The sequence below is a fragment of the Fopius arisanus genome, unplaced genomic scaffold, assembly GCF_000806365.1.
Source record: "Fopius arisanus strain USDA-PBARC FA_bdor unplaced genomic scaffold, ASM80636v1 scaffold00024, whole genome shotgun sequence".
NCBI lineage: Eukaryota > Metazoa > Arthropoda > Insecta > Hymenoptera > Braconidae > Fopius > Fopius arisanus.
The window spans coordinates 604,519-624,698 of record NW_011887763.1 but is presented as its reverse complement, the minus strand read 5'-3'; the positions used below and the strand labels follow the sequence as shown (position 1 = coordinate 624,698).

The window sequence follows — 20,180 nt, the reverse complement described above, 5'->3', positions numbered from 1 at the left end:
CGACAATCCACTGGGGGTTAAGATCGCATCGCACTCGAGTGCAATTGTCATAACGTTTTTGGAGCACCAGCTGAGCACAACAGAGGCTTCCTCTTATTATCATCCCTGAATATATTATAAATAATCAATCAACATTGGCAAAATGCTGCGACTCGTGGCGTTTCTTGCCTTTGTCCTCGCAATCGTCAATGCTGATCTTGTGAGGTGAGTCATTTACTCAAAAATATCTCCATCCATTGTCGTTTGACAATTGAATACGTCGTGATTATTTTCTCTGTGTCTCAAGTCTATCAACAATAGAATATTTGAACAATGATATCCACTTCAAGTTTACAAAATTCATTCACTGTGAATTTCTGTTAATCGCAAATCCATTGGAAAAATGGACAAGACATTGAATTGAGATTCAATTGAAAATTATTTTCAATTGTTTATCAATTATTATTCTCAGCAGAAAATCTTGTATTCTGTTGAAAATAATTCGTTAATTGCAAAAAACGCAAAAACGGCAGTTTGAAGATATATTTTTATTTATGCTAAATGCCGTTTGGATGGCGAGACATTAGTCTTTCAACTTTAATTGTTGCTCGTGTTAATTACTCTATCCAAAACACCTGTCAATGAGACAATAAAGCAATGAAATTGAATAGAACTTCAATGTCAAGAAAATTTGCATTCGTTCATCCAGAAGGAAATACAATAAGAAGTCGGCAATTTCTTGACTCATTGTTTTATCTTCAGCATTCCCGGAAAAAGGGTGATATTTACATTATTTCCTTCGTCACCAACTTGGAACTCATTGTTCCTCAAACTATTCTCCTTTATTCTCGCCTCTTATTCCTCCAGACGAAATGACTTCGAGATACTCACAAAACAAATAAAGTCAGGAAAATTGAAGATTATAAATTGACTCGACTCAAGTTATTTTTATTGAAAAGATAAGAGGTCGTTCTGATAACTACCAGTTTGACCTTTTCAATTAGAAACAGACGCCACCACTTGTATTGACAATCTATTTCATGAAAAAAAAAACGACTTACTTTTAACTACGGACTTGTGGAAATTGACCTTTAGAGTTCCAGTCCATCGGATCAGTACTGTGAGAAAAACCCTGAAGGAGGTGGGAACTGACCTCCACCAGGTGCGAATGAGATATGGAAACCAAAGGGAAGGACCAGAACCTCTTTCCAACTACATGGATGCTCAGTACTATGGGGAAATTAGCATTGGTACTCCTCCACAGAAATTTAAGGTCGTCTTCGACACCGGCTCCTCGAACCTCTGGGTACCCTCCAAAAAATGCCACTTCACCAACATCGCTTGCCTCTTGCACTCCAAGTACGATAGCAGCAAATCATCGACTTATCAGAGCAATGGGACACTTTTTGCTATTCAATATGGATCGGGCAGTCTTTCTGGATTTCTGTCCAATGACAATGTGAATGTAAGTTCTTCCGAGGAATGAAAATATGGAAATTATATTTTTCGTTGGGAATTTATTCAATCACGAAAAAGTCTCAATTTTTTCACCCCAAATAGAATTATTTGTGAGACAAATAAGGAGGTTATTGGAAATTGGATTATTTGGAAGATAGACAATATCTCCATGAGATCGTGATTGATGCCATCCGAGAGAATAATATTTTTCCTTGTACAGATTGCAGGGTTTGACATTAAAAACCAGGGATTTGCTGAAGCCCTGAGTGAACCGGGACTAGCTTTCGTGGCCGCTAAATTCGATGGTATTCTCGGTATGGCTTACAAGAGCATCGCAGTTGATGGTGTGACCCCCCCATTCTATTCCATGTATGATCAAGGATTGATCAAACAGAAGATATTCAGTTTCTACCTCAACAGGTGGGAATATTCGAATTACTTCGAGAAAGTTACTATTTTAATTCTTGATTTTATTATCATGATTATTCTCCAGAGATCCAAATGCTACACCTGGTGGTGAGATGATCCTCGGAGGATCCGATCCAGAACATTATCAGGGAGACTTCACGTATATCTCAGTGGATCGTCAAGCTTATTGGCAGTTCCAGATGGACAAAATCATGGTTGGCGATGCTACATTCTGTCAAGACGGTTGCCAGGCAATAGCCGATACTGGCACCTCTCTCATCGCTGGGCCAGTACTGGAAATTGCAGCAATTAACAAAGCAATCGGTGCCACTCCTCTAGCCGCTGGAGAAGCGATGGTCAGCTGTGACCTTGTCCCGAATTTACCCAAAATTCAATTCATTTTCGGTGGTAAATCATTCGCCCTCACAGGAGACGATTATATACTGAAAGTTAGTCAATTTGGAAAAACGATATGTCTTAGTGGATTTATGGGAATTGACATTCCACCACCCAATGGACCCCTTTGGATCCTCGGAGATGTCTTCATCGGTCGTTACTACACGGAATTCGATATGGAGAACAATCGCATTGGTTTCACCGACGCCAAATAGATCCCTTTTCCGAGATTATCCTCATTTGATCAAATAATTCAACAAACAGAATTACATTTACTCGAATTCGCTATTTTCGATTGATTTTTGATTTTTTTTTTTAGATTTTAGGTGCCACTCGTATTGATTTATACTCGCACGCGAACAAAATACTTCCTTAAATGATTTGATGATGTACTAATCAATTGTCTGTTGAATTCAATAAATGCGAAGAGGCCGGTATTTTGTATCAAAAAAATGTATCTGTTGTTTTTACATTTTCCTTCAAAATTTCTTTCGCGCCCAACGTCATTTTGGATATTAGGTTGCGCGATACCGATGCGCGTCACGTCGCTTCAATATTTTCAACAATTTTCAACGATGGCGGCCATAAACAAGGCAAAACCAATAGTTAAATATATTCTGGGGACGTGCATGCCCTCGGCGAAGAGCAATGCAGCGAGAATAAAGATCCGACGATTTGAACTCGATCAGAATCTCCTCATGGTATGACACGTCTCTATTCATTAACTCAAGTGTTTTCTTCACGATTTTCAAGGTTATGAGTGCTCTGTTTTCAGTATTGGAATGAATTCTCCTTCGTCTTTGCTCACGATCCAAACAAACTCTGTAAAACCGGAGATACTGTTTTGATCCAGGAATTGCCTCAGAAGATGACTCGCCTTATCACTCACGAGGTAAACAATGCATTCATCTTTTTGTTTGCTGTTTGTGTGTGATTATTGCTTATTTAATTTTTTATATGGGAAAGGTTGTTGAGATTATCTACCCCATGGGCGATATCACTGATCCTGTGACTGGTAAAAAAGTTGTAGTCAGTAAATACAGGTGCGTCACTATTAAAATCATTAATCATCCCTTTTTTGCATTAAATTGCTGGTATGATGATTTTTTGAATTATTTATTATAGGGAAGAAATAAAAGAAACGAACGAGCTTTATGGAGAGGCCGAGAGTGCCTTCAACTACGAGGAAAGGCCCCCACGAGGTACCCTAGAGGATAAACTCGATTTTTCCCACAAACCGAGTTACGTAAAATATCACGAGGACGGCACACCTCAGCCCTATTCAATCTAATGTACTCATAATTATCGAATAAAATCCTTATCTCGTTAAAAAAATTTATTCTCACTCATACGAGATTACAAATGGATTCGATTTATCCGTAAAATTCGGCGAAATATCAACAGAACGTGAAATATGTAAATCACGTATTTACCTCCGTACAAATATTTCGAAGTCGTGTGAATGTACAATTTTGATAACATGATTAGAGGATAATGGGAAAAAAATAATTTCATAATGTACAATTCGTGTAACAATACTTGACTCGTCGATAAATCAAGTATTTAGTACTCATTCCGACAAAAATTCACGCTCCAACGCGGCCCCCATGGCATTCCATTCTCTGTCATCGTCTTCCTCCGCTGGATCGTCAATCTCTTCCACGGAATCCTGTGAATCCCCCATTTCCAGGTCGTCTGGTAGCCCCTCACCTCGCCTGAATCTCGTGATTGGGTCGTCGTCGTCATCTTCGTTATCTTCGTCGTCGTCGTCGTCGTCGTCGTCTTCGTTATCTTCGTCTAGTCTCTCTCTGTCTCCCGAGGATGATGAGGAGTTATCGTTTATCTTCCTACGTTTCGTGGGTTCATATTCCTCTAGAGGAGACGATGAAAAATAATTAAACATTGATTGATTGATTATGAAATTAATCATGGGGCAATCCCGATAATTCATCAATTCATGAGAATAATGATCGATTAATTACCATCAGAATTATCACTCTCATCGATTTCTCTCTTGATCCCCAAATCTTCAACATCAACAACCGACGAATCCATCTCAGGATCCGTCATGTCCTCGTCGACTTCTTTATCCATGCTCTCGATCTCTTCTTCCGTGAAAGACATTAGAGGATTTATTGTATTGGCAAATGTATCTGTCACTGGATTTTCAATCTCAATTCGATCTGGACTACTACAATGTGGAGGCGGTATTCTGGATCCCCTTGCCTATTCATTGAACGTTAAAAAATTGCTGAGCATTTTTACTACCGAATCTCAATAGATTCCCAAAGCTATGTATCAAGAACAAAGCCTCATCATCACGATAATGCGACAATTTTAGGATCTTCTATCTATCTTACCTTGGCAGTCAGTGGAAACAGCCTCTCATCGACTCTCTCCCAACGTTCTGCACACGACCAAAGCCAATCAGGATTGACTATTTTAATGCCTGAATTCTTTTTCGCTGCATACACCTTTGCAGTCCCTGGCTTGATAGCCACTAAATGTGTTGTTTTCACAGTTAGATCCTTTGAAAAAAAATGAAAAAAATTGGGTTATCCTCCCCAGAACTCCAAGAGAGAAATTTTACCTGTTCAACCTCAGCTCCGAAAGCTTTAGCCACTCTGTAAGCTCGACTGTCTTCCAATTTCTGCTGTGTTGGAATTAATCCACTGAAAGTCAACTGTAATCCCTGGAGGACACGTCTCTTGACCTTGGGGATGATCTCCCTCAGGGGTTTCCTCTCTCCCCTGTCTATGTGTTCGTAGAATTCCGCGTGAATTCTCCTGAGAATGTCTTCGAGGTACAATAAATAATCGTCGTGGTCGTCATCCTCAGCTGAGGAATCTTTTTTACTCCCAGCAACATCCACTTTGTTTTTCTCTTTGTCCTCCTTGGCCTCTTCTTTACTCTCTTTGGAATCCTCGATGTTCCCTTCCCCATTTTTATCTTCCGGTGGTGGGCTATCGTCTCGAGACTCTTCACTCGTTGGTTTTGATTCTTCGGATGGGTTTTCTTTTTTAGACTCTTCTGTTGTGGATTCTTCAACTATTGATTGGGATTTATCTGTTGGGCTACTTCCCTCAGATTTATCTACCACAATTCCATTCTCTCCCTTCCTGATATCATCCTTATGTACAGTTTCTGTGATATTAGATGATTCATTAGTGTCGGCAATCTCCGGCAAGTCTCGTTTTTCTAGGCCTGGAGGAGCATGAATGTCACCGGTGTGCTTGAAAAAATGATACGGCTTAACTTGAACTAGATTACCACAGCCCTGCCACACATCTTCACGATCGTCAATTATACAGACTAAATCGTCACCACATGGAAACAATGCCTTCAAATTAGCTGTCTTGGATGCTGGATTGAAGCACTCATCCCTCGAGAGAATTCTATGGGAAAATAGTGCCCCCTCCTTGTCCAACAAAGCAGCCACTGTGTGCGCGTAATTTCTCGCTCCAAAGGTGCAGATGTGTAACTCATACAATTTACTCATTTCCGACAAAAAATGACGAGTGCCAGGCCTCAAACGTGTGTGATACCACGGTGAGTTTGGTCCATAAAGTTGATAGTGAAAAACGTCGTTCATGACAGCAGGCACATTGTCATTGGTCGTGTGCACAATTGTCTGATCAAGATCCACAAGGAGGGCTAGTTTACGATCACTCAGCAGCCTCTGTTCATCCTCTTTTCCAATTTTCTCAGCTAACTCCGGACAGACTTTCAACTCAGGTATACTGTGAACCATGGGAACACTTGCCTCGGACACCAGTTGACCCTGTGCCCCGTCAGCAAGAGCTTCTGCCCTCAGATCAGCCCCACACTCAGCACACAAGTCCTTCATCACTGTTGGATGTTTACAGCCTGTCATTCGTAGCAACACCTGCCTGAAACACTGATTAATTATCCTGATGCTAAAGAGAGAGTTTTAATTAATTGTAATGACCATCTAAATCAACACAGCAGTTAAAATACCATTTTTCAACAGAGATCTGACTGACGCAAATCATTTCGTTCAATATCGATGATTTACATTAGTAGCGAACAGATAAATATACTCGAATCTGAGATAGATCGATTTTTGTGGGAACCTTTTTTATGGCTCTCATTTTTCTCTACAAGAAAGGTCTCGGGAAAAATAGAGCCATCTCTGCCAGATTCCGAGATATTTTCTGGAAACTCGACTAGGGAGCTGATAAAAATCTAACTTCTCAGAAACTCTCTATCCTCATCATGCAAAAAAACTAATTAACCGCTCATGTCCGAAGGTAATTGACACGAATGAGGTTAAGCTCGACGTTTACCCAGGCTCGACAAGATCCCCAGGCTTCACCAGGAGACAATTAATCCTTCCAAACTGCGTAGCACGTAGTTTCTTCTCCCCAGTTTTCCCATCATTTCCAACCCCATGATAAAGAAGAAGGATTCTCCCAGCAGACACCATAGTATCCCTTGATACTCTCCACTTGATAATTTTCCCAGGCTGCTCATCGCTTGGAAATTTCACTTCCATCACCGACATGTTCACCCCGAATTGACACTGATATCATCAAGAAGTGACACAATGGCACACTATTTTTTAAATAACAATTTTCACTGATGCGTGCATTGGTCTCCCGCGCAAAACAACAAAAGCTCGTGGGAACGTTGAGGCATTTTGTAGGCAAACGTCCCCGTCAGGAGTAATCAACGAATTATCTTCTGGCAGTTTGAGATCTCGAGTTGGAGTAGCTGAAGTGAGAGGATCAGCTGGATGAGGTAATTCTATCTCTTTCTATCGGGCAACAATCAACAACTCTCGATAGTTTCGATCAAAGAGGATTGACTAAAGTGGAGGCTCAATTCTGAGGGTTCGAGTGACCCCAGCGGCATCATAGTACTGCACCCCAAGAGAGGGAGGACGCCACACGCAATGGGGGTGTCCGCCCGTCAGCCGATTCGGTAACTGCCTAATACTAAGGTCAGCATAAGTTGTTACTTCTCTGGGAACCCCCACTCCACGCAGTTACCACTTGTAACCATGTCCCCCACTCCTAAAATCAATGTTAAAACTTATGCTGATTTCAGTATATAGCAGTCCCGCTGTCAGAGGGACCAGTCGACGGGGTGAATGTCATTTTCTGCGTTACGAAATAGGTATTCACTGAAATTTTAAAATTTTATGGAGTTACTTAAATTTTTTACTTCACACATGGAGTAAAAAATTTAAGTGACTACCAATTTCAGTGAATACTAATTTGCTGCTGAGGCAGTAACCGAGTCGGCTGACGGGCAGACACCCCCATTGCATGTGGCGCCCTCCTTCTCTGGGGTGCAGTACTATGATGCCGCTGGGGTCACTCGAACCCCCAGAACTGAGCCTCTACTTTATTCAATCCTTTTTGGTTTCAATATCGATGTGCTTGGAGTGAAATGCAGATACCCATTCTGTCCTCTCTCACTCTATTTCAAGTATCTACTATTAAAGTACAAAGGACAACGAATCAAAACCCTGGATTCTTCTGAAGGCATTATGGTTACACCACCATTGGTTCTTTCCTCCATTCTGACCCCACGTGAATTCCAATAGTTTTCGAAAACTCTCCAGTTTTGTGTACGTTATGAATCGTATGAAGATGTTGTTTACCTTCGATTTTAACGGTGGCGTTTTGATTATTTAATTGGTGGGTTTTAATGTCTCGTGTTGTTCCATTTAATTAATCGTGAGAATGTATTTGTCTGGTGAGGAGGGAATTGATTGATCGTTAGTGTAGGTTTTGAGAATTTATTTGTTTCGAAAAATGGATAGGTCTATATTTTATGACACTGCGAGAACCACTGGCTCCTTGAAAACACCTGGGATGCAGAGGATTCGAGAGTATTTTAGTCTTGGAGCTGTGGAGCCTGAGGAGAGTGATACTGCGGATATTGCAGAATCTGTTGATAGTAATTAAATTTTCTTCCAATTATTATTTTTTTAACAGTGAGTTTGAAGTGGAAATTAGAGGGATTTAAGGTTGTGAATTGAGGCTTAATTTGTCTTTTTCTTGGGGAATATTTAGTACTGCTCAAGCAGACCTGGAACATCTGGGGGGTTTCTTCTCTCTATGGCCTCCAACAAGACAGCGAAGTCCAATTGAAACTTTATGGGAAGAAAATGAGAGAGGAAGTCGCTGCAATTCTCCCACACGAAGATGTTACTTACGAGGCTCAATTTTCCATTGTTGAGGGGATCGAGAAGAGACCGAGTGCTTCTGATCCGATTCCTCTACAGGTAAAATATTTAAAATTGGGCTTTCATTTTTTCTCCCAAATATTCAATAATTTGAAAAACTAATCGTCAATCGTATCGCCAATGACTCAAGAAACTTGACGTTTGAAGGCAATAAATTTCGATAATATTTATTGCTTAATTCAAACAGATAACTGTCCACGCAAGTCCTATCCGGACAAACGTTCCCGATCAATCTCAACAACCAGAGAAAACCGAGAAGTGCATTTACGTGGGGATAATGCTGTCATGGAGAACAGCTGTGAACGAACTGGAGTACGAGAAATCAGTGAGATTACCTCTGCTGCTGTGCAGAGGGACCAAGAGTGCCATGAAAGCTGTTCATATGACTCTGGGGAGTATGTTTGATTGCCATGTTGTTGCTCTGCCTGCTACTGAGGACGACCTGAAGTGGCTGGTGCCAATTGTCCTCCAGCCCAGCCACACAGATGATCCTCCACAGAAGGGAGAGGCCAGATTGGAGTACAAGGTTCCTGGATTGCCTATTACCGACAGTATTTCGATCAAGTTCGAAGTGGCTGATTTGACGAAGATGTGGACTGTGTAAGTCTAATATTTTCTATTGAATTCGGTAGCCCAGTGAGATAATTGGAACATAATTTTCATTATTTTTGTAATTCGTAAAAATTTCGTTAATGGGTATGGAGTCATTGTAATTTCCAGAGTTTCTAAAGAAGATGCAAATGACTCCAATGAAAAAATCAGCTTTCGGGCTCAGCATATTGAGAGATTTTACGAAGTCCTGAATAAACAGATGGTGCACTCCGCTGGACTCCAGTTAGGCCTTTGTAAATTACATAAAATAAGTCTGCCTTCATTTACGATAATGGATAATAAGGTAAAGCGATTAATTTTCTCAACTTCAATTCAGCAAATAAAAATTCTCATTATTCGGGGTTTCACAGATGAAAGTCTCGTCTGCTGAGGTCATGTCAAAAGTTCTACTATTTTTCAACGAGAAAGCTCTGGAGATACTCCACCTCCTGAATTTCGATACGACAGTCTCGACCAGTGGATAAATCCCCACTGAGATATTCTACACTATAACAATAAAATCTATTTTATTCTGACGTATAGTTTTTGTACTTTCAACCTAGCAGATGCTCAATAAAAATTCAATAATTATACGTCGTAATTCAATCCACGAAGAACAATTCTCCAAACTAAAACAAACATAATTAATTACGGCCAAGCCAGTCAATAAGTAAAATAACAGTCAAATTCGAAGAATAATTCGTAAAAAAAAATCCAAAATTCAATGTGTTCAGTCGTTACTATTTGTCTCCATCTGCAAAATAAAAATCGAAACGTTGACGAGTCGAGAATGTGAACTTGTTTGAAAATCGTATTAAATGTTCAATTCCTCACGGATAATTCAGAATTCGAGGAGATCCCCTTGCCCTTGGCACGAGCTGATATATACTGCATGAAGTCCACATACCCTTCGGGTTTCTCGTCCATTGAGGGAGGCACTGAAATCCCCAAGACCTCTGGCAACATATAGGGCTTCAGCCAAGTTACGAGAGGAGTGAATCCGTGCATGTAATACCCCTCTCTGTGATAAAATAAAAAACCATCCAGTGGTGGTAGAGCTGGCAAATTGTCGAGGAATTCCGACAAATCGTTATCACAAGACACACAAGGCAGAGGTAATATTGGGTATTCATTTCGCTTCGTTCCCTGCGACTTAAAATCCTCATCCTCAGCCAGTTTAGATTGCAACCAGAACCTACGGAATTCAGCCTTGAAAAATGAAAGTACCAATTATTCACAGATTTTCCAATTAATTCCAATCAATTAAATTCCAATGAATTCAATCTCGAATTATTTATCAGAGAATAGTTTACATCGCAGTTTAATAAAGGCTGGGTAGACCAGGCGAGGACATCGAGGGCGTAGTATGCCCTCTGTTTCGGCATCCATATGCAGTCCAGAAGGGTGCAACTCCTGCTTATCTCGTCGGAATGACCCCCTGGCAATGCAGACTGGAATTCAGTGAGTTTTTCACCGCGTCTACTGTAGGCCTCGGTCCTCCCCTTGCGGGCTACCAGTAAATTCCTCCGTCCCTTGGGACAGGGCACCATCGACCACTTGTCGACGAGATCCTCAGGCACATCCAGCATCCACTCAGACATCATCAATTTATTCGCGTACTGCTTGTTCGTAGGCCTCCTGGAGTGATGTCTGGACTTATCCACCTCCATCGGGTCTTCATTCTCCTCCTCCGAGAGGGGGAGATCCTCCAGGATGACACGTCCTGCGTTGAAGGCTGCCTCTCTGCATCTGAATGGAACGGGTCAGAGTAATGAGAAATTATTTATTTGGAAATTCTTGAAATGTAATTACTCCTTTTGGTGGTGCAATAGTCGTTTCCTTCGCACTTCCTGTGGTGTCTCCTCCCATTCAGGCTCTAGTTTGTAATTGTCTTTTTTTATCGGCTTCTTGTACAAAAACTTGCGATTGCTTTTGTCGATCTCTGTTGTTGTCTCATTCACTGGATTTTTTACTGACATTTTTTAAGGAACTCTGGGTTTATTACACGTTGTGAATAATATCGCACTGAGGGTTAGATGTTGGTGATCAATATGCTGTGGATGAATTCATCTCAGGACTCTCTTCGTTATTTATTTATACAAAATGCAATGATAACTGAGGTTAGGAGTTGAATGAGTGCCGGTGGAATTAGCTCGAGGTTTTTATTTTGACGTCTTCGTCTGTTATGAATGAAAGTATAAGACATCATGAACAAGATCAGAGAATTTTGATTTTGTCAACATCCTAGAAAATTCGAGAGATGGCGGTGAACGCGTTGTCCTTAACATATTTTTCAAATTTATTTTTATTAAAATCAGTTGCATGAAAAAATATGAAAAAAAATTGTATGTAATCGAATTGAAGCTCGAATAATTCTATAAATATTTAAATTTCATAATTAGGAATAAATTCACGGATTCAATTGGTAACGTAAAATATAATTCAAGAGAACAATTCGTTAATCAGCAACTTTTGAAATATAGATAAAACCGGCAATTCTAATTATCGACAAAATCCTGATGCGGAAAGTGAAATATTTGAAGAAATAATTGCTTCATATCGCTCACAGATTTATTCCCCCACGTCCTATAAAATCTGTCCAGACTAATTCATCCGGGACTAATTAAATTTCTCCCCTGATGGATAATTGAGTTTTAAGTCGATACACGAACGGATAACACGTGACGGATATTTCAGTTTTAGACGGCGGGAGAGATGAACGCTGAATAAATAATATCTAAATTTCAACGTTTCCATGCATTCCATATGCAGAAAGGTCCAGATTATCAGGATGAACCATCAACTATCCGTTAGCAATCCCAACTAATTGGATCTCATTACAAAATCCTTGCGATTATTTCTAAAAAACTAAATTCCAATCGAAAAAGCCCAAGAGAAATTCGCGGATACGGCTCATTCCAGTGTTTTATCTGATAAGAGGTATCACAGATACCGCAGTACCGCCTACTTGAGACCAACTTGAACTTGAAGAGTGGCGTCAGCCTCGGAGATATTCATTTATCTCATCCGTGGCCTCTATTTGTTAAAGACTCTTTGCCAAAGGGATTTTTTATGCATTAATTTTCTTTCCAAGTGATTCACGGGAGAAATATCAGCCTCCGGCGCTATCACGAGGAGAAATCAATATTAGAAGGTTTACACTCGGTATTTGCTACTGCAGAAAAGGTGATCTGTTATCACCGCGATTTTTTACTCCCCTAAAAGTTTTTATTACATTCTCTTCACCAACAATCGTATAAATCCTCTTACAGCGAGGAAAAATTGAATTTTCGGATGACTAAAGAATTTCACTCACATGAATTTTTAATTCCATAATAATTAAACGGGGTTTCATCTCAATTAATGATTCTTCTGAAATTCCCAAAAAAAATTAATGGAAAATGAGAAAATATTGGCAAAGAAAAATAAATTGTGGAGGTGTTGAATAAATTTTTGTTATGACTCATTGAGAGGTTGATTATTTTTCGAACTTTTGCCACACGTCGAGTCTACCACAAAATCCCCAAGGCGAATTGTTTTGTACTTTTAATGGATGTTGAGCCCCTCAACACGTTTCTTTGGCCGTCTCGCCAATATTTTTCTTTCGGCTTTTCACTGTTTATTTTTCTTCCTCTCTTCTTACCAAACCACAAGCACTCATCCAGACAGCCAACTACGATGGGGGCACACTCGTTTTTCTCTTGAAACCGAGTGAGGTGGCTTCTTTATTTCAATTTAACAAAAAGCCCTATTATGCTCCTATCCTCTCCAATCAATTGTGTTCAACGGAATTCAATTTCTCATTATCTCCTCAACGATATAGTCTGACAGTTGCGTAATGGAGTGGTTAGATACGACTCAATGCAAATATATTTTCTATCAAATGGTGAATGAGGAGAACCGGAAGCAATTTGGGGTATTCGAGTGTAATTCATCGGGGTAAAGGTAGAAATTTTCACTCTTGCCTCGGGGTATTTGTTGTTCTTTCAACTTTTTCTCTCACCGGTTGAAAGGAGCCAGGGGTTGGGTGAAGGGAGGGGGGAGGGATAACAAGAACAAATAAACATTATTTTTTTTTTTAGGGAGAAGCAGTGAGGTGGATAATTAAAAAAGAAGAAGCAGTGTGAACAAAATTTGGAGTTGTATTTTCATGCATTTCAAATTACGTAAAAATCTGAGGCGTCCTTTGGTGGGGGTGGGAGGGGGAGGGAATGGGAAATGCATCTCATTTGGGTGGAAAGGATGGGTGAATGTGGTAGGTAATTATTCTGGTGAAACCTGAGGTCTCATAACTCGATGACTTTATTTAACCATTGAGTTTTCATCTCGGGACTCAATTGTGGTATTGCCTTCTCAGGTAATGCTCTTGTAATAGTTTACGTTGGACAAGTGCTTTTCACTTTTTCCTTTTGATGTTGATTTTTCTGATGAATATTTTTACGAGTGATTCAGCTATTTGTGGAATTAAATTGTGCGGTTGTGGATTTTTGAACATGAGTTTTTTTATTGAAAAATTTTGGGTGACATTTGTGGAATTGAATTTATCACCTCGGGAGGATATTCGCGGGTTAATCCTCTTTTGATACAAAATGGAAAATTCCTCGTGGATTTCTGGTAAATTAATATTTTATTGTGATAACGAAATACAACAGTAATAAATCTGAGGGGATTAATTCGATTACCTATTTGTTCATGAATAAGTAATAATATTTTGGATATTGAATTTGAACTTTCAGCGATAGTCCATGGGAATTGTTAAATAAACAATTCAGTTGTAGAATATTTATAAATTTAATATCGAACTTTCTCTCATGGATAATAAGTTTCACTTATCAAAGTTGAATTTTTTATTTCGTTTGCTAATTCCAGTATTTTCAAAAAGTATTCAAAAAATTCATCTACTACTAATTGACAAATACTTTTCCATTTTGGTTAAAGCCATTACACGCAGCGAATATGATATTCAATTTATTTGAAATATTCCTAATGAAAAGGTCAACAGAATAATTTATTTAATCAGTCATATATGCGGAGTCTATTAAATTACTCGTAATTTGATTTGTCAATTACACTGAACTCTGATTGAAACTGGAGAAGTAAAATCCTTTCTAAAATTCATTAACATCAAAATAACAATTCTAGTTGAATTACATTTTTGCAACACCGGGGTACCATTTCCATCCCTTACTTTTCCCTGAAAATTCATTCTCCAAACAATTCCCATTGCCCCCGAGAATTCCGAACTCCCAATGTTTTCCGACAATTTTCATACACCAACTATCTAAACTATAATAATACCTCCCTCAACCCCCTCGCCCAAAAAAGTGCAGTTGTCATATACTTTTTAAAAATTCATTCATATGAAAATCACAATTCTCATTTCATCCTCAGAAACATCCCCCGGTACACACGAAAATCCGTGATAGGATCGCAATGGGACTCGGTGTGAAACGAAAATACATAGATTGAAGGTAGCGAGACGGGGGGGGGGGGTGGTTGAGGGGGTGGGTTTACAATATACATAGAGACATCACATGCACGTACATGGGGTATTAGAGTAACGATACTCATACAGAAAAGCCCGGGGACCATGGGAATGATGCGTCTGTTTCCATGGTTACCACAGATGCGGACATGGCGAGGGGTTGAGAGGGTGTAAGTGGGTGGGGGGTTATTTGAGGGGTGGGGATATCTCCTTCGCGCATCCCTCTGGGTTTGGACGGACGCACGAGGGGGAAAACTATATAATAATAACCGGTGGATCCTGGCCACAGGCGAATCAAGAGTTTGAAAATTTCGTTTCTGATCATCCATTCTGTCTCCCTCTCGTGCACAAACCCGAGCATATCCTCTTGATGTATTAGGGGTCTGGGGTACGTGACCCTCGTTTACTCGAGGAGGAAAACTCCGATGGACAGGAACCTGTCAAAGCGATTGTATGCAAGCTGCATTACGTCAATGGGATCCAACTGTTATGCAAAACTCATTTTTCCGCATGTGCAAAAAAATGAATTCGATATATCAAGTTTATTATTTATAATTTATAATTTTATTCATTCATTTTTTATCCATTTTAATCTATCGTCAAAGTAAACATCAAATATATATTTCAGGTTTTTTAATGGACAAATTTACAGTTATCACTTGGATTTTTAATCGATTAATTAGTTCAATCTTCTTTTACTATTTTTTCTATTATCCTAAGATCTCTTGGTTGATCCACAATTTACCCCATTCAGAACATCAATTCAAACTCAATGAGTAATTCATATTATTCCTCTGAATGATGTTCATCAACTCAGTATTAAGCACTTTCTCTACATCCTGAGGTAATTCCCCTCGCTTCAATTTATTTTAATTGGAATTTCTATTTACTGTATTTCCTTTTTTACGATTTTTTCTTCTTATTCAGAGATTAACTTCAGTGAATCTCAGCTGAAAACTTACCGCTGGTGCTCGTTTCTCCGCATAACTGTACTCACCCCTTTTAGCTCATCAAGCCTCCTTAACTCGTGAAAACTTTGTTGCTAACTTTGTCCATGAAATATTGATGATTTTATGATAAGGGGGAGATTGTTGTCTGAGTGGGGAAAAAAGTGTATTTTGAGTTTGACTTGATGGACCGAAATGATTGAGCTTGAATAAAATTCCATAATTACATTAAATAAATAAACAAAATATTTGGATTGAATTTTTGAAGAAAATCGAAGTCCACTGAGTAATTGTAATGAGTTGATTCATTCTATCGTCTTATTAAATAACAGTTTTAATTTCCGCTGCAGTTAATGCACTTGTCTCTCGTTGATTATAAGTTGGCATGAATTATCTCGTTTTCGCTGCAGATTAAGCTGGGCGGTAAAGATTATGTGTGAGCAATATCTACATATGTAGGATTATTAATAAAATCGAAATTGAATTAGTGGAGCTTTCGGGAATTACCGCAGTAGGGACGGTCTAATTTATTTATCAGTCAGGTCGACGATCCCCCAGTGAATCTCTGAATCCCGTGCACTCCTTAATTCGTATTTCCTCTGGAGTTTATCTTTAATATATCCAGTCCTCGCCGAAATCAAATAAATGCATTCATGAGGAGAAATATTGTCTCTAAAAATGGCTCGGTGACGACGACTGAAAATTATTAAACCAAAATCATTTCTTTATTCTCGCCTCGAACGGAGAAATAATTGGGTCAATTCAAAAAATTTATTGGACACTAAAGAGACTTTTTTTCACTGCATTCTTTAATCATGCAACATTTGATTTACGGGTATTCGTTTCAGGAATGATGGTAGAGCTTTGACACTTGAGAAAAATTCATGAATTCTAAAAATTCGACTCGTCATCCGAGCCCCTGAGGTCATATTTTCGATATTTTGGGGAGGAAAGAGACTTTTTTTAAATATCGACTTTTTTCATCATCTAAAGCTTGATTCTACCCATTTAATTGTCTCGGAAATGAAAATGGAATTTACAAACTCGGGAAAAATCTAAAAATGTGAATTTTTTTTTTACCCCAGTCCCAGAGATCAGATCCATTATTTATCCGAGGGGGAGATGGCTTTTTAAAAAATAATCGATTTGTCCATCAAACAACGGTTATAAGATCCGAAGAAAAAAAAACATAAAAAATACCCACCCCCTCACACCCTCCCCCAACAACCAACCACAAAAACATCAATCCCGTTCCCAAATGAGAATTAAAAAGTTCTCTAATTCCAGCGGTTGAAATAATATTTTTCCTCCCGCATTCCAAAGAATTCCCAACAACACTCATTGTTCTCCCGTTAAATCATACCTGCAATAGTTGTCATACACTTGCACATGCCCCCATCACAGTTTTTGTATCATTCCCCTGTTTTTTTTTATTACATTTCACAACAATAAGGTGCAGTGCGCGTGAGTGAGGTTGGAGAAGAGGAGACGGGGGTTGCGCAGAGAAAGCCAGAGGGATGAAGAGGGTGAATAGGGGGGATGAGAGAGAGAAAGAGAAAGAAAGAGAGAGAGAGAGAGAGAGAGAGCTGGGGCTGACAGGGTGTCGGCGAGATAGTCGGGTGAAATGGGGGGTCGCTTCGAGGTGGTGGAAAAAGGGGCAGGGGGTGGTGCGGTGGGGGGAAGAGGTGACGGCTAGGGGGTGAAAGGGTAAAGGGGTAGAGATGAGAGGGAGATGGAAACGTTGTAGAGAGGGTAGTGGTGGCGCTCGTGGTACCTAGAGCACTTCCAACGGTACCTCGAATTCAGTTTCGAATTGCCGACTCGATGTCGAGCACTTGCCGGAGTCGCGCATCAAGTCCTCCGTTTCCAGCTGTTCATTAATACGAGGAATATACGGTATATCACTGGTTAACGCATTGTGACAACAATTACACGGCAATTATCTCTCAGATGATGACGAGAGGAGTTGAATTATTCATGAATTATTTATTTTATATCCTCTTTATTGTTTTTCGTTGATGACAGGTGATTTTTTTCTCACTATTTGTTACTCAGATTAATTTTTGGTATAATTTTTGTAATTTTTCTTCGATATATGGAGTGGGGGGTGTGACGATCGCGATAAGCCCTCACGGTAATCAAAATAATTCAATTTGCCGATCCATTCTATTTGCAGTTAATTCGAATAATTGATGGTAATTGAGCCGCGGGCTGTTTCACTGTCCATTGGTCGTGATTAAAATATATTCAATGGATGAAATAATGGACGATTGTTAGGCGAAATGGGTAGCTGTGGATATTTTATCGAATCACGTTTATAATGGAGTGAATACGGAACATTCAATTCGGGGTGTTATTTAATTACTCGAGTCCTTCGTTTATTTTGCATTATTTTTTTTTTCCTCGTATGGAAATGAATTGTTTCACTGGGGATTCACTTCTATTTTCTCTTTCGGGTTTAATTGTCCAATTACGATGTGAATGATTGAGCAGATCTGATCGAGTACGGGGGATTGAAAGTAGAGGCTTCACTGAATTTATTTATTATCAGCAGTAACTATTCATTTCCGCCCGCATCTTCTCACAATGCGCGGGACTAATAGTATTTCTCATTGAGCGTTAAATAAACGGTTATTTTGAGAGTGATTTTTTTAAAAAGATCGTGGATTAAACTCGAAGTTAATTTTCATCTCACCGAGCAACGCGAAGAACTTGATGAAAAGTGGAGAAGCTCGAGGAGTTTATCTCCCGTAAATCACTCTACGTTCGCCAGAAAAATCAGAGGCTGAGAGTGATATTGTGTGGGTTACGCCAGCCTCTGGACCACTTACTCAATTAAATGAACTTGATCAAAGATAAATTGACGGTACCGAGTGAAAAAGATATAAATAAATAGAGCGGATTATTTTTTTGGTGATTATGTTGAGTGTTGGGGTGGTGAGTTGTGGAATACCTCTGGGATATGGCTTTAATGGCCGGTGGGTGTGAATTGTAAGGGATTTTATTGGGACCGGGAGTTTTGGAATCTGTGGGGATCTGTTAGGAGCCACGAGGTAACAACAGAACAACTTCGGAGTGATGCCGTGATGGGGCGCGGCTCCAGCTCGTTCTTCATAACCGCAACCCTCGTGGGCGCAATTCTCTTGAATATCCTGATACTTGAGACGTCAGGGGCTAACCGTGAGTCCCAAATATTTCATTCTTAATGGTATTGTTTAGGGTTGTTGGGGACAGGCAGATGCTGGAATTCTCTGTTTCATTAAGCTGACACACTCTAAGAAATACTCTATGAAACATGTAGCGAAATGGTCAACCGGACATTTTTTTTCAGAGCGGTTTTTCGCCGATACCTCGGAGTTGAAGGGACCTATCGAATTTTTCGTATATACATTTTTTATAGGAAAAAATGAGAGCTAGAAAAAAGGTTTCTATGAAAATATCATTATTTTAATTCAATTCCGAGAAATTCAATGAAAACTGGAGTCGAAAAAATTCATTCATACTATCGCACTTCGGTTCGCGTCAATTTGTAATCATTTGCAATTGAGAAAATGATTGATCATTTATTTCGCATGTGATCATTGTGTTTATGAATAATATTAATGCTGTTGCCAATGCACGTGAAGAAATAATTGAAATATTGATTACAACGTATTCATACCTGTGAAATTCTATTTACGAAAAACTCCGGCGGATGAGCGCAAAACGGAAGAAACGGTGAATTAATCCGCACACGTCGATAATGCACAATACCCGGGGTATATATCGGTGAGTAAAAAAAATAGTACCATTGAACCGCGGTTTACCACTGTCCACATCAGTTAGGATCAGTCGAAATTTTTTTTCCCCTTCGAAATTGCTCGGCACACGTTAAAAAAAAAACGACGAACTGATTCTCATCGAAATCCCTGTGCGTTCTGTATTCCTTTGAAATATCTCCGGGATGTTATTTCCATGTTGCAATATTTTCCATTCTACCCTGAAATGAATTTTCTCCCTTTTTTTTGCGTACGTGAATTACAGGGAAAAAAATAACGAAAATGCGAATGGATAGTCCTAATTTCGAAGTGCATTTAATTTTTTCATGCGAATTCAATGAAATTGATAATAAAGATGAGGAGAATAATTTTTATTATTTTTCCATGTTTAATGAGAGATCAATTGATTAATGAAATATTTAAGAATCAGTCGATAGCGAATGAAATTAATGAAAAATCTAATGACTAAATGAATATTGAAGAAATGAATATTAATTAGCGATCTCTGAATCGCAAATTGATATTGAATTTTTAAATAATTAATGGTAAATTAAGGGAAGTAAGAGAGATGTAGAATGGGAAAATATTAGCTCACCGATGGTTGATAATTTTCCTTTGCATGCATTGGTCAGAGAATTGCAATGGACTTCACCATAAACCAACTTAACGTCATGTATCATCTTCCATGAATAGAATAGCCCAGGAAATCATGGGTCAAATGCTAACACACGTTGAACAACGAAAAACGCTTGGCTGCATTTGTTGAGAAAATAACTGGAGACTATAATGTCGCTGTGTACTTGGGCTTCGCTGTTATGTAGTCCAAAAGAGACACTATGTACAGGCTTGGGAATTCTCTTTTATTATTGTTAAGAACCCCTGCCACTTTGTGCTACACCCCCTCTCCACCCCACCCACCTCCCACCTTCTTTTCACCACCA

The 20,180-nt window shown here is 39.3% G+C and overlaps 6 protein-coding genes across 7 annotated transcripts in view; 4 read left to right on the top strand and 2 right to left on the bottom strand.

Moving 5' to 3' along the window:
- The first annotated feature begins 44 nt into the window (after positions 1–44).
- On the top strand, positions 45–2,698 carry LOC105264632 (lysosomal aspartic protease-like). Its single transcript, XM_011301632.1, has 4 exons — positions 45–204; positions 1,075–1,444; positions 1,658–1,857; positions 1,931–2,698. The coding sequence occupies exons 1-4, from the start codon at positions 143–145 to the stop codon at positions 2,454–2,456; spliced, it is 1,158 nt and encodes a 385-aa protein (XP_011299934.1). The 5' UTR covers positions 45–142; the 3' UTR covers positions 2,457–2,698.
- A 74-nt stretch (positions 2,699–2,772) lies between these two features.
- mRpS17 (mitochondrial ribosomal protein S17) lies at positions 2,773–3,576 on the top strand. The gene is made up of 4 exons (XM_011301625.1): positions 2,773–2,942; positions 3,017–3,133; positions 3,208–3,284; positions 3,367–3,576. The coding sequence occupies exons 1-4, from the start codon at positions 2,775–2,777 to the stop codon at positions 3,530–3,532; spliced, it is 528 nt and encodes a 175-aa protein (XP_011299927.1). The 5' UTR covers positions 2,773–2,774; the 3' UTR covers positions 3,533–3,576.
- Positions 3,577–3,591: 15 nt separating this feature from the next.
- On the bottom strand, positions 3,592–6,952 carry Fcp1 (RNA polymerase II subunit A C-terminal domain phosphatase Fcp1). Its single transcript, XM_011301626.1, has 5 exons — positions 6,549–6,952; positions 4,832–6,131; positions 4,602–4,769; positions 4,224–4,467; positions 3,592–4,113 (listed from the first exon to the last, which is right to left on the bottom strand). Exons 1-5 carry the CDS (start codon positions 6,764–6,766, stop codon positions 3,812–3,814), a joined length of 2,232 nt encoding a protein of 743 aa, XP_011299928.1. The 5' UTR covers positions 6,767–6,952; the 3' UTR covers positions 3,592–3,811.
- Positions 6,953–7,741: 789 nt separating this feature from the next.
- On the top strand, positions 7,742–9,642 carry LOC105264625 (uncharacterized). 2 transcript variants are annotated; one of them, XM_011301624.1, is made up of 6 exons: positions 7,742–7,907; positions 8,033–8,169; positions 8,286–8,497; positions 8,646–9,058; positions 9,179–9,353; positions 9,421–9,642. In XM_011301624.1, exons 2-6 carry the CDS (start codon positions 8,085–8,087, stop codon positions 9,532–9,534), a joined length of 999 nt encoding a protein of 332 aa, XP_011299926.1. In that variant the 5' UTR covers positions 7,742–7,907; positions 8,033–8,084; the 3' UTR covers positions 9,535–9,642. The 2 variants fall into 2 exon arrangements, with proteins under 2 accessions (XP_011299926.1, XP_011299925.1); XM_011301623.1 differs by having other exon boundaries at positions 7,742–8,169.
- A 69-nt stretch (positions 9,643–9,711) lies between these two features.
- Snup (snurportin-1) lies at positions 9,712–11,219 on the bottom strand. The gene is made up of 4 exons (XM_011301621.1): positions 10,862–11,219; positions 10,363–10,798; positions 9,884–10,258; positions 9,712–9,803 (listed from the first exon to the last, which is right to left on the bottom strand). Exons 1-4 carry the CDS (start codon positions 11,026–11,028, stop codon positions 9,780–9,782), a joined length of 1,002 nt encoding a protein of 333 aa, XP_011299923.1. The 5' UTR covers positions 11,029–11,219; the 3' UTR covers positions 9,712–9,779.
- A 6,694-nt stretch (positions 11,220–17,913) lies between these two features.
- tei (teiresias) overlaps positions 17,914–20,180 on the top strand; it is a 108,100-nt gene continuing 105,833 nt past the window's right edge. The window contains exon 1 of the mRNA XM_011301620.1: positions 17,914–18,661. Within this exon, the coding sequence (XP_011299922.1) occupies positions 18,568–18,661 (94 nt within the window). The 5' untranslated portion in view covers positions 17,914–18,567. The remainder of the gene's footprint in view (positions 18,662–20,180) is intronic.

Bases quoted from the DNA above. Each gene is read 5' to 3' on its own strand.
- LOC105264632 (XM_011301632.1), top strand. From the start codon at position 143: ATGCTGCGACTCGTGGCGTTTCTTGCCTTTGTCCTCGCAATCGTCAAT. The intron at 205-1,074 runs GTGAGTCATTTA...ATTGACCTTTAG, and splicing joins GTCAATGCTGATCTTGTGAG to AGTTCCAGTCCATCGGATCA. The intron at 1,858-1,930 runs GTGGGAATATTC...ATTATTCTCCAG, and splicing joins TTCAGTTTCTACCTCAACAG to AGATCCAAATGCTACACCTG.
- mRpS17 (XM_011301625.1), top strand. From the start codon at position 2,775: ATGCGCGTCACGTCGCTTCAATATTTTCAACAATTTTCAACGATGGCG. The intron at 3,134-3,207 runs GTAAACAATGCA...TATATGGGAAAG, and splicing joins CTCGCCTTATCACTCACGAG to GTTGTTGAGATTATCTACCC. The intron at 3,285-3,366 runs GTGCGTCACTAT...TATTTATTATAG, and splicing joins GTTGTAGTCAGTAAATACAG to GGAAGAAATAAAAGAAACGA.
- Fcp1 (XM_011301626.1), bottom strand. From the start codon at position 6,766: ATGTCGGTGATGGAAGTGAAATTTCCAAGCGATGAGCAGCCTGGGAAA. The intron at 6,132-6,548 runs GTAAACGTCGAG...TCAGTGTTTCAG, and splicing joins GGGGATCTTGTCGAGCCTGG to GCAGGTGTTGCTACGAATGA. The intron at 4,114-4,223 runs GTAATTAATCGA...CGTCTCCTCTAG, and splicing joins TGAGAGTGATAATTCTGATG to AGGAATATGAACCCACGAAA.
- LOC105264625 (XM_011301623.1), top strand. From the start codon at position 8,025: ATGGATAGGTCTATATTTTATGACACTGCGAGAACCACTGGCTCCTTG. The intron at 8,170-8,285 runs GTAATTAAATTT...GGGAATATTTAG, and splicing joins TATTGCAGAATCTGTTGATA to TACTGCTCAAGCAGACCTGG. The intron at 9,354-9,420 runs GTAAAGCGATTA...GGGGTTTCACAG, and splicing joins TTACGATAATGGATAATAAG to ATGAAAGTCTCGTCTGCTGA.
- Snup (XM_011301621.1), bottom strand. From the start codon at position 11,028: ATGTCAGTAAAAAATCCAGTGAATGAGACAACAACAGAGATCGACAAA. The intron at 10,259-10,362 runs GTAAACTATTCT...TCATTTTTCAAG, and splicing joins AGCCTTTATTAAACTGCGAT to GCTGAATTCCGTAGGTTCTG. The intron at 9,804-9,883 runs GTGAGGAATTGA...TTTATTTTGCAG, and splicing joins CCTCGAATTCTGAATTATCC to ATGGAGACAAATAGTAACGA.